Source organism: Triticum aestivum, chromosome 3A (assembly GCF_018294505.1).
Source record: "Triticum aestivum cultivar Chinese Spring chromosome 3A, IWGSC CS RefSeq v2.1, whole genome shotgun sequence".
NCBI lineage: Eukaryota > Viridiplantae > Streptophyta > Magnoliopsida > Poales > Poaceae > Triticum > Triticum aestivum.
In genome coordinates, this window is record NC_057800.1 from 739,718,671 (window position 1) to 739,730,497 (window position 11,827).

The 11,827-nt window shown below is 45.4% G+C and overlaps 1 protein-coding gene across 3 annotated transcripts; it reads right to left on the bottom strand.

Annotated features, from left to right (window-relative positions):
• Positions 1–4,427: 4,427 nt before the first annotated feature.
• Positions 4,428–11,514, bottom strand: LOC123063637 (U-box domain-containing protein 4). Of its 3 annotated transcripts, XM_044487515.1 has the most exons (6): positions 9,089–9,398; positions 8,181–8,256; positions 7,489–7,567; positions 7,036–7,149; positions 4,856–6,907; positions 4,428–4,766 (listed from the first exon to the last, which is right to left on the bottom strand). In XM_044487515.1, exons 1-6 carry the CDS (start codon positions 9,381–9,383, stop codon positions 4,707–4,709), a joined length of 2,676 nt encoding a protein of 891 aa, XP_044343450.1. In that variant the 5' UTR covers positions 9,384–9,398; the 3' UTR covers positions 4,428–4,706. The 3 variants fall into 3 exon arrangements, with proteins under 3 accessions (XP_044343450.1, XP_044343449.1, XP_044343447.1); XM_044487514.1 differs by lacking the exons at positions 7,489–7,567; positions 8,181–8,256 and adding an exon at positions 11,304–11,514 and having other exon boundaries at positions 9,093–9,367; XM_044487512.1 differs by lacking the exons at positions 7,489–7,567; positions 8,181–8,256 and having other exon boundaries at positions 9,093–9,398.
• Positions 11,515–11,827: the final 313 nt, after the last annotated feature.

Below are 11,827 nucleotides of genomic sequence, written 5' to 3' on the forward strand. Positions count from 1 at the left end.
AGAGGAGGGCCAGCCAGGGCAGGCCGCGCGCCCCCTCCCCCCTTAGTCCGAATAGGACAAGGAAGGGGGGCGGAGCTCAAGGGACGTCACCGAGTTGAACGTGTGCAGAACTCGGAGGTGTCGTACGTTCGGTACTTGGATCGGTCAGATCGGGAAGACGTACGACTACTTCCTCTACGTTGTGTCAACACTTCCGTTGCCGGTCTACGAGGGTACGTAGACAACACTCCCCTCTCTCGTTGCTATGCATCACCATGATCTTGCGTGTGCATAGGAAATTTTTTGAAATTACTACGTTCCCCAACAAGTGCATACCATGGCATACATGAAACTGCCCACAGCAGATTGGTATGGCACTTTCCTCATTTCTTCTTTCTCCTTTTTGCTTGTAGGACATTGTTTAGAATTCAGTTTGTGATGGCCTGCAAGCGGATAGATAACAGATTTTGCATCTTTCATATTGAACCTTTCAAGTACCTTCTCAATGTATCTTTCCTGTGAGAGCCAAAGCAGCTTCTTTGATCTATCACGGGAGATCTTCATGGCAAGTATTTGCTTAGCAGGTCCTAAATCCTTCATGGCAAATGATTTACTCAATGCCTTCTTGAGGAGAGCAATCCTCTTTGTGCCATTTCCAACAATCAGCATATCATCAACATACAACAAGAGAATAATAAAGTCACCCTCGGCGTACCTCTTCATAAAGACATAATGGTCAGGTTGTGCTTTATGGTAACCAAGCCCAGTCATAAAAGACTCAAACTCCTTGTACCACTGCCGAGGAGCTTGCTTCAAGCCATACAAGCTCTTCTTCAATTTGCAAACTAAGTGCTCCTTGCCTGCAACCATAAATCCCTCTGGCTGCTCCATGTATATCTCCTCCTCTAGGTCACCATGTAAGAATGTAGTCTTCACATCAAGTTGTTTAATTTCCAAGTCCATGGTGGCAGCCATGCCAAGCACGGATCAAAGACATCTTGACCCCTGGAGAGAATATCTCACTATAATCAATGCCCTTTTTCTGACTGAATCCTTTCACAACCAATCTGGCCTTGTACCTTGGATGTGAGGTGTTTTCTTCAGCCTTCACTCTGTACACCCACTTGTTCTTGAGTGCTTTCTTGCCCTTTGGCAGTTTCACCAACTCAAAGGTATCATTCTCATACAGGGAATTCATCTCATCCTGCATGGCTTCTGACCATTCTTGTTCTCATCAGACATTGCCTCCTCATAGCATGAGGGCTCACCTGCATCTGTCATCAACACATATTGATGTGGTGGATATTTAAAAGAAGGAATGTGACCTATTTCACTTCTTCTTCGCTGCTGCACTGGTGGCGAATCAGGTGGATTTTCGTTGGCATCATCATTACCAACTTCATCATCATCATCACTTGATGGCTGCTCGCCACTTTGACTTGTACTGCCTTGATCATTGATGTCTTCCTCTCATACATAGACTCCAACTTCTGCCACATCCCATAAGCATTTGTGTCATTTGCAACATGGTGAAAAATATTGTGGTTGATGTACAACCGAATCATACCTACTGCCTTTCTGTGCAACACTCTCCATTCTTCTTCCGTGACACATGTGGGTATCTTGTCTTTCACAATTGGCTCATACAAATTCTTGCAATAAAGGATGTCTTCCATCATGGGCTTCCATAATGAGTAATTGGAAGAATCAAGTTTTATCATGCCACTTGTAGTAGTGCTTTCTTCCAAAGCCATTGTGAGCAGCACTTCCAGCAACAATCAATCAACAGGGATTTGCAACCTTCTAAGCAACCAAGGCTCTGATACCACTCTGATAGGACTTAGCACACAAATGCACTTGTGGTTAACTGAAAGCTGCAGCGGAAACAAGTAATCTCAGCACCACATCATGTACTAATTCAAGGATCGTTGCTTAGCATGAAAGGAAACATATGCAGCAGCATATATGGAGGCAGAAAATGTTACTCAGCAGGCAAGACACTCCTCAGCCTAGTGTCTTATGGTAGGAGTAAGTTTCTGGGCGGCACCAAGCATCAACAAAGAGACACCAGATTTTTACGTGGAAAACCCCTCAACTTGAGGGGGGAAAACCACGGGCCGAAGCCACCCAAATCCTCTTCCACTATTATCAAATGTGGGATACAACAAGTTCTTCTCTAGACAGCACTAGAGGATCTCATACATCAAGATTTCTGATTCTTGGATGAACACAACAAGATTTGGGGCTCAAGAACTAGGGATTGGAACAATCTCACCAAAGATGGTGGAACCGAAGCTTGAAGGAGACAAGGTAGTGGATCTGGACCATCACAACCTTGGGGAGGAGCTCCCTTGCTTCTTCCTTCAATCTTCCTCCTCTTCCCTTGCTCTCTTGGTTTTCTCTCCTCTTCTCTCTTGGAGGATGAACTGTTTTTCGTCACTCTTGGTGGTGGCTGCTGGATGGAGGGTAAAGCATCCACATCCACTCATGTGCAAAGTCCAAAATGACCCTAGGTCATAACCCTAATGGGTAGTGGGCTTATGCACCTCTTTGGGCTGCCTAAAAGGCCTCAAATGGTCATCTCCTCACAGCCCACATGAGGAGGATATCCCAACACATGTTAGGTTGAATAAACTCAACGCTCTTGCTAGCAAACTTCCTCCGGTCCTTTTTGCTCCGCGTATTAGATTTTTGTCAAGTCAAACTTTGCAAAGTTTGATCAAATTTATATAAAAAAATATCAACATTTGCAATATCAAATATGAGAAAGGTGTAACAGCTCCCGCGTGCCCCCTACACCCTCATGAACAATAAATTTGTAAAAAAATTGAAAAAAAAAATCTGAAACTTTCAGGGATCAAATATTTGATGTTCTTGCAAAGTTTCAGCAACAAATAACATCCGTGGAGCCCTCACCAAAAAAACAAAATCACTGCTACAAAACGTACATAAAGTTTGAACAATGATTTTGTTTTTTTAGGTGAGGGCTCAAATGTTATTTTTAGCTAAAACTTTGCAAGATCATCAAAAGTTTGATCATGTTGATGTCCCAAAGTTTCAGATTTTTTTGATTTTTTTTTTGAATTTACTGTTCATAGAGGGTGTAGGCCGTAGGGGCACCCGAGTGCTAAAAATCATGTCTCTATCAAATATATATACTATGAAACATATATACTATGGAAGTAGATTTCATAATAAATCTAACAAGATTGATTTGGCATTGTGAACGTTAATACTTTTTTCGATAAGTTTGGTCAAAGTAGGCATACTTTGACTTCGAACAAAATTTATATGCAGACGAAAAAGGACCGGAGGGAGTATCATCAGGGGGGACCCATGTTGGGCCGAGTGGGGGCCTTTTTGTTTTTCAGCTTTCAACCCCAGTTTTCACTTGCTGGGAGTGAACATAACTGAAATCATCAATTTTTTTTTTGTCAATTCTGCACTGGCTGTAGAGAAAATGAGGACGGCGAAAACAAGTATTCAGTGAAAATCTGAAAATTCTGACGTGGTCCATCAGGTCTATAACGAACGGCACTGATCAAAGGTGGGATATCTAATGATCCACTTAAACACAATTAGCAGAAAACCCCCTATGATAGGTTTAGGTTCCACTCTTATACGCCGCCACGGAGAATCACGTTTCGGCGGCCATGAGCCCTTGCCTTCCGACGGCAACGACAGGCCCTCCGTTCGCTGCGGCTCATCCTCCGTTGGTGGCGACTCGAGCTATGTCCTTCCCTCCGACGGCAACGATGGGCCCTCCGCCTGGGGACTGAAGCCATGATCTTCCATCCGTCGGTCGTGACAGGGCCTCCGCTTCGCCTGCGTCTCAATCTTCAGAGTACTCAATGCCGTTGTATTCAGATTCTTTTGCTTCCTACACACAGATTTTTGGCAACGAGTCCATCACCCAATCAATCTTAATCCTTTTTGTAGCTAGATACATGTACTGTACATGAGTCCCAATTACAGTCTTTACAAGCAAGTTTAGAAACAAACGGAGGGACAAGCTCCAGCCAAATATTACACAAACCTTATGATCGAGCTAGCGCAGCTAACTTGTACACTGTGTTACAGCCACATTTGGTTACAGCGAGCTGGAACATAGATCTGATGGACCACGTTATATATATGCAGCAGAAGACGGAAGGCGTAGCCAACACAAAACAAATCAAACCAAAGAGAAATGAGATACCTGGCAGAGTTTAGCTAGCAACAACGGATCTCAGTCAGTTCCATCACAGAGCAGAGCACCAACCAGATCTACTCGCTCCGTCTCAAAATTCGTGTCTTATATTCGTCTAGATACGAAACGAATGTATCTAATACTAAAACATGACTTGATACATCCGTATTTAAACAAATCTAAGACAATCTCTCCAAAAATAAGGCAAAAGTATGCGGGCAATCCTGAGTCTAACTTGCAACAATCAGCTAGCAGCATGTACAAAAAACAACAAAGTCATCTTCGGTCAAATAGATGCCAAGGAACGACAAGCTGTACAAACCAACAAAATACACCATCTCAACAACAATGACCACAACCAATGCCCGCACTCATCCCACAACAGACAGTAAGTAGCATGGGATGGATGATGAGCACAATCTCTCTCAATCTGACTATAAACAAACAGTGCACAGCACCAGCCAGTCAACAAATTTAACCGCCATTCGCGGGAAATGCTTCATGTACACTACAAAATTATGATGCTAACATCATATCATCATCTCCTCGCCGAGTTGCCATGTCTTTGGCTGCGGAAATAGCTGAGAAGAGCTTGCGCCTGCACCCGGTAAATTCAATTTCTTAGCAACAGAAAAAAAAATCCTTCCAGTTGTAGATAAATTTTGTAATAGGAACTTAGTGGCAAACCTTTTCTCTTGCCCGAGGTGTTCCCGACTGTGACAGCGCGACTAGAGGAGGCACGGCGCCCTCTTGGAGAACTATGCTGCAGAACCTATTGCTGTTTGTGCATAGCTGAAGCAACGCCGCGGCAGCATTTTCTTTCCCCCGTGCCGAACCCAGCTCAACGACTTCGACGAGGGCTGGGATACCACGGGCCTGCCCGATTGCGGTCCTCCCTTCTGGTATTGTGGCAAGGTTTGCCAAGACGGCTACGGCTTTGTCGACCATACCAGCAGCAGGATCCATAAGCTCGACTAGGTACTTCACAGCATCAGCTTGCACAATGCGACCCTTGTTCTCATGGAGTATAGATAGATTGAACAATGCGGTGGCTGCATCTTTCTTCCCTCGCGGCGTCCCGTTTCCCAGCAAGTCCACAAGAGGTTTGACGGCACCAGACCGTCCAATCCTCACCTTGTTCTCTTCGATAACCGAGAGACTGAACAGAGTAGCCGCTGAATTCTCTTTAGCTTCAGGGTTCCCTGTTTCCAGGACATGGATGAGAGGATCAACAGCATCTTCACTCGCAATGGCAATCTTATTGTTGTCATTGATTGACAAATTGAGGAGGGCCGTCACTGCATTTTCTTGGATTTTGGCGTCTGTTGAATGAAGGAGACCAACCAGCAAGTTTATAGCCCCACAATTTGCAATGACAATCCTGTTCTCCATGTTGTGCTTAGCTAGAAGGCGGATCTCTGATGTTGCTGATCTTTGAGCTTCTATGGAATCGCTTCTCAAATCATCAATTAGCTTGCGTACCTGATTCTCGATGGCAGAAAGATCACCTCGGGCATCCATGGACGAGGGAGATGTTATTCTGGGGAATCCCCTGTCAGATGGTTGCCGCCGAACAAATTGCCCTCTCATGCGGAGATCACCCAATCTTGGGAGCATTACATTTTCCCTTTGAGGGGCGGAAGAGACAGAAGGCCCACCGTCAGCAACTTCTCCAGATGCATCGCTACTGTAATTTGTCCTATCACCTGGAATCCGTACCATCCCATTGGCGTCGTCACATTCCCCATCAAGCTGACCGCTATTAGGAAGACTCCCATTAACAGAAGAACTGCCTACATGGTCCTGTGAATCACCGTCCAAAAGAGATGCTTGAAATGCTTCATCTGTCGATTGTTCTGAGGTTTGTACATTGGAACCAGCATGTCTTTCTTCCACACTAGATTCTCTTGCTTCAGAACTCGCAAGAGATAGCCTTGAAATATCTGGTGCAGAGCCATTTGCATAATCTGAAGACTGATTGGTGGATGCCTCATGGCCAGGACGATTCACAAGTGCATCAGAGTTCTGGTGGACCGCACTGTGGGAAGGAGATGCTCTATTCAGGCTTTTCATATACAGGTCAGCTTCTGGTGACCCAGGAATATTACCCCTACCAGCACTAGGATGTAGAGGGCTGTTGCCTGTGGCGCTCAAATCTTGAAGGGAGGAGGCTGCTGACGGAAAGTTCAACTTCAAGGATTTCACAGGATCAGGTAGCTTAATATCATGTGACTCACACCAGTTGGATATCAAAGCTTTCACAGTATAGTTAGGAATTAAATTAGAATGAGCAAGTCTTTGGCGTGTCTTCGGGCAGATAGTAAAACCTTCATCGAGCCACAACTTGATATAAACCCGCTCATAGGTCTGACCAGATGCTAAAATAACAGGATCAGACATCAGCTCCAGGGAAAGTGGGCAACAGAAATCAGCAGGAATGGGTACCCCGTTGATGTTAAGCAACTGTGTTTCCCTGAGAAGGCGCTCGTGCATATAGTTGACCATTGGAATCATCTCCTCAGCAAGCTCGAGTTCTTTACGGTTCTCACTTCGCATTGCCCTTGTTCTCAGATTCTCGAGGGATACAGCTTCCATGTATAATTCAAGGTTAGTTGACAGACTTAATGAACTTGATACTATCGACAGATTCTCGGGACTTTGTGTATCATTCCCATTTAACTTCGTTGCAACCTCCTTCGCCAAATCAAACATGTGCTCATAATTGATGTCCTGGAGTTTCTACAAGAAATCAAAAATCACAAATGACAAACATGAGCTGGATGCACAAGGCACATCAATGTAACAGATAGTAATAAAGTAATAACTAGCTATATAACAGATAAAGTCTAGAGTGGATTTTCCATTACCTGAATACAAATGCAAGCACATCCAGTCAGAGAAGGTAATAAAGAATTAGCAAGCTGGCACAATTGAAGGGAGCATCCCTGAATATCCGAGATCACTGATTCAATTTGCCAAACCTGTTTAATGTAAATAAAACATACTGAATCAGAAAAAGCAACATTTGTTGAGCAGCATTAGCTATATGACTTTTATGGCATTCATCAACCTGTGTTACCTAAAGAGCTATATTTTCTAATAAGACAAAGAACCAGTACCAAACAGAACTAGCTTAAATTACCATGAAGAACAAAAGGGCTCAAATTATTTGCATTGACTTCAAGGCTTAAGGGACATCCAGTGGCAAAAAGGACAAGTACTGGACCACAGCAGAAAATTGAGCGACTAACGAAATAAATGGGACGAGGTAACACCAGAAGAGTCAGAATACATAAGTCAAAGAAAATACGTCCAAGTACCTCCATAAGTGGCATATAATTTAGTACAGTTGTGTAGTTTATTTTGGGCTTATATGCTATTTCCCTTAAAGAATACCGCCTGCTGGAAAATCATGACATGAGTTACTAAAAATGTCAAATACTGCAGGTTAATCTTCTCACTGAAGTTTAGTGCTTGGATTGTTTACTAAGGACAATGATCAATGCCCCAGCAACCTTTGAAGGTTATTTTACACAAGAATGAGATATTTATTCAGCATAGGAACTGACCCAACACAGTTAAGGTCAGTCTACAAGTGAACCTAACAAAAAATGCTTTAGGGCGCATTTGGTAGCCTGCATTAAGGCCAACCAGGCTCTGGTGGGCTAAGTAGTGAGTTGTTTGGTTGCCTGGCTCGCGCGTAGAAACTGGCCTGCACGAAACTTAAAGCGCCCTCAGCCTGGCTCGCCAGGAACGCTCAAATTGACCGTTTTTCCAGATGCAGGCTGGGCTTAGTGCAATTTACACTACGGGGAGGATGCTAGCTGGGCTTGATGCGGGCAACCAAACAACATGCAGATATGGCCCAGAGCCTGTACACACTGAACCAGGCTCCACGGGGCCAGGCTCCACTGAGAAACTAACCAAACACACCCTTAGCTAATGTAAGTGCATACTGTTATGGTTCAACCTGGGCAAGGGTTTGAACTCCGAGACAGAATAGAACACTCACCTCACCCAGCCACTGCAGGGCCAAATCCCTGCTCTTAGCAAGGTACTGAAACTTAGTTGAATGATTGAATTACTAACTGGTTGACAAAAATAGTTACACGGTAGCAATTTATATAGGCAACTGACTTGATACATAAGCCGGATCATAGTACGAACTCTTTACAGATCCATAACTCCATCTTCCTAACTTAATAGGAATTTTCCTAGACTAAAAGGCCTGGCTGTATCCAACACAACTTCCTATCACTAAGCATGTGTTAGCCTATGACTACACAAATCTGCAGTTGTGCACACATAAGGCTGCTATCGAACATTTAGGCTGAGCCCAAACTGTTCACACTGCTTGTTTGCTACTCCCTCCGTTCCTAAATATAAATCTTTGTAGAGATTTCACTACGGACCACATACGGATGTATATAAATGCATTTTGGAGTGTAGATTCACTCATTTTGCTCCGTATGTAGTTCATAGTGGAATCTCTACAAAGACTTGTATTTTGGAACGGAGGGAGTACATCACTGCTTGGCACAGGGCAGACTACTTATATGCAGTTTCAACAGAGAAAATTTCAATTATCAAGACCCCTGAGTTATACACTGTGGCATCCATCAGATTTTGCACTACATTTTAATCAATGGAACCTGAGGGACATATGTTATTTTGTTGATGCAAATGTCAGCCAGCAAAAAAGAAGATTAAATTAAATGGTCACAGTGGAGCAGACACTGGTCACCAGCAAATGCATGTTAAAGGAAAAATTCTGCAACATAACAGGCACCACCTAAACAAAGCATTGCAAGGTGGATAGACCGATTGATTTACTTCAATTAACTTAATTATGAGGCATCATATATGAAACGGTAGTGTGGATAAATGAAATTTGGAAATATAAATTTGTCTCAGGTGTACGTACAAAGTATATTTTGCTGGTCGTTTGGTGCCAGTTCCCAATAAGCCCTGAAGCTTCATTTATAGCAGTGTCAAGCTCCCTTAACACATCATTGAGTTGCTCTACAGGAGACTTGCATATATCTTCTATGAGAGGGCTCACGATGCTTGATATATCGCATACATTTTGGCAGTACTTCTGAATAGGCTTGGGCCTTGCAGTAGAGCCATCAGAAGTCAAGGCAGTAAGGTGCGAGATACTATCGAGCAGAGTCCTCGGTGAGAAATCTTCCATCAACCCTGTGAAAAGATCCATATGTTTAGAAGTAAGAATTCATAACTCGCGAGCAAAATCCATCCTTATATGTTGGTGAATATGCAGTAGTTGAGTGTGGCTTTATGAAGCATTAGAGCTTCCCATAGAAACAAAACATTATGTGCATACGAGTGCTGATCCTAACTACCTGATTAGCTAGGTTAAAACAAGAAACACAAGTTATGTATTGGCCCATTTTCGCCTGCACTTTGATTTACCATTGGAGATTCAATTAAATGTATTCTGGTACAACAATGACAGTTTAGTGTAGACTGTGTGCAATCATGACGCAAGGGCATGCGTTATTTGGGTGAGTATCGCATGCCATGGTCAAGGAATATTAAAAGCACCAACAAGCCAACAGAGAATTAGCAAGTAGTGCAAATAGTAAGAAGTACACAACGAAGAATACTGGAATCTCCGGTTCAGTGCAGTGACCTACCTTCCCCTTTAGTATTGCTCAACCCAAGTACAAACATTAATTCCCGTCTAGCGTGCAGTATTAAGGGTATCAGGGTATAGCCTAATAACACATGGCATCCAGAGAATAGTAGTGCTGAAACGTGTAACTAAATGTAGTCCATAAACGCGACAAAATTTAAGTAGGGGGGTGAGGGAAGCCACTAAATTGCGCAGGGACATGAGCTGGTTGCCAGTTCAATTATGAACGTGATCATCTAAACTACGCCACCAAACGCAAACATACACCAGCACAGAGTGCGCTACATGAGACGTTCCTACTTCACAGCGGACAGAGTCGCAGCAAATTCTCGCCCGCAAAGCGAATGCGGGCATCTACAACAGTAACGGACATCAATGCCCAAAATGATAAAAAGTGGTACATGAATGCGACAAAAACTAGGCAGGGAGCTGGGGGGTAGCTACTCACTCAATTGCGCGGGAACATGAGCTGGTTGCCAGTTCAATTATGAATGTAATCATCTAAACTGCGCCACCAAACGCAAACATACACCAGCACAGAGTGCGCTACATGAGACATTCCTACTTCACAGTGGACAGAGTCACAGCAAACTCTCGCCCGCAAAAGCGAATGCGGGCATCTAGAACAGTAACGGACATCAATGCCCAAAATGATAAAAGGGGTACATGAATGCGACAAAAACTAGGCAGGGAGCTGGGGGGCAGCTGCTTAATTCAATTGCGCGTGAACATGAGCCGGTTGCCAACTCAGTTCAGAATGTAACCATATAAGGCAAACGCACTCCAGCATAGCCGGCTTTCCAGGAGATGTCCCTACTTCACAGCGCACAGAGGCACAGCAAAGCGAATGAGGGCATCTAGAACTGTAACGGTTATCACCACCCAAAACTGATAAAAGGGGTACACCAACCAATTCAACAAGAAGCACGTAGGGAGCTGGGGGGTAGCCGTTCATTTGCGCGGGAACATGAGCCGGTCGCCAACTTGAATTAAGAACATAATTAATCATCCGAGCTGCGCCAGCAGCACGCATTACATGAAAATGATCCAGCTCCACGGCGCCCGCGTCTTCGCTCTCACGGTGAATGCAGGCATCCACTGCATCTACCGCCTTAACGACTAGTGCACCAAAATTTACATATAAGGAGGCATTGAGAACCCTGAGCACGGGAACCAACCAGGGGCGGATCTAGGCGAGGATGTGCGTGCGCTAGCAGGAATCGTGGAGGTCCACCCGCAGGGTGTACACCAATCAGTAGACGAGGACAACCTGGCGCCTCAGAACCCAACCGCCACGCACTAAGCTACCGGACCAGACCCATCCATGGCGCCGGAGCAGCTAGCACCTACCCTACCCTAGCATACCATACCATACCATACCCTAAAGCGCAATCCACCCTGGGTTCGAGCTGTCGGTCGGGAAAGCCTCCCCGCGACGCCACGAGGCCAGGCAAAGGGGGACCCGGGCAGCGGAGTTACCTGGACGGCGCGCCGGCGCGGATCAGCTCCGACGAAGGCGGGCCGCGGCACCGAGACGGCGGCGGCGGATCTCGCGGGGGAGAGTCGGGGGCGGTTGGGGGCGGGGTTGAGGCGTCGGCGGCGGGGTCCGGCGGGCGGCGGAGAGGGGGGAGATTTGGGGCGGCCGCGTTGGTCTGGTCTGCGGCGGGTTGGTGGGTCAGCACAGCAGCGGGAGGGAGGGAGGGAGGAAGGAGGAAGAGGAGAGGAATGGTGCTGGGGAGAAGATGGTGGAGGTTTGGGGGGTGTGGACGCGAAATCGCACGCTCTTTGACCGTTTCAGCCGTGGACCTCGTCCGTCCCACATCTTATTTTTTCCTCCTTCCCTCCGGTCCACCTGGAGTTTCTTCTCCTTTCCTTTCCTTTTCTATGATCTTGTGCTGCTTCTTCTTCTTCTTCCTCCTCTTACAATCTTATAAGAGAAAATGCATCTTCAGCCGCGCCCCCAACGAGACCTGCCAGACGATTTTTCGGCCGCCGGTGCCAAA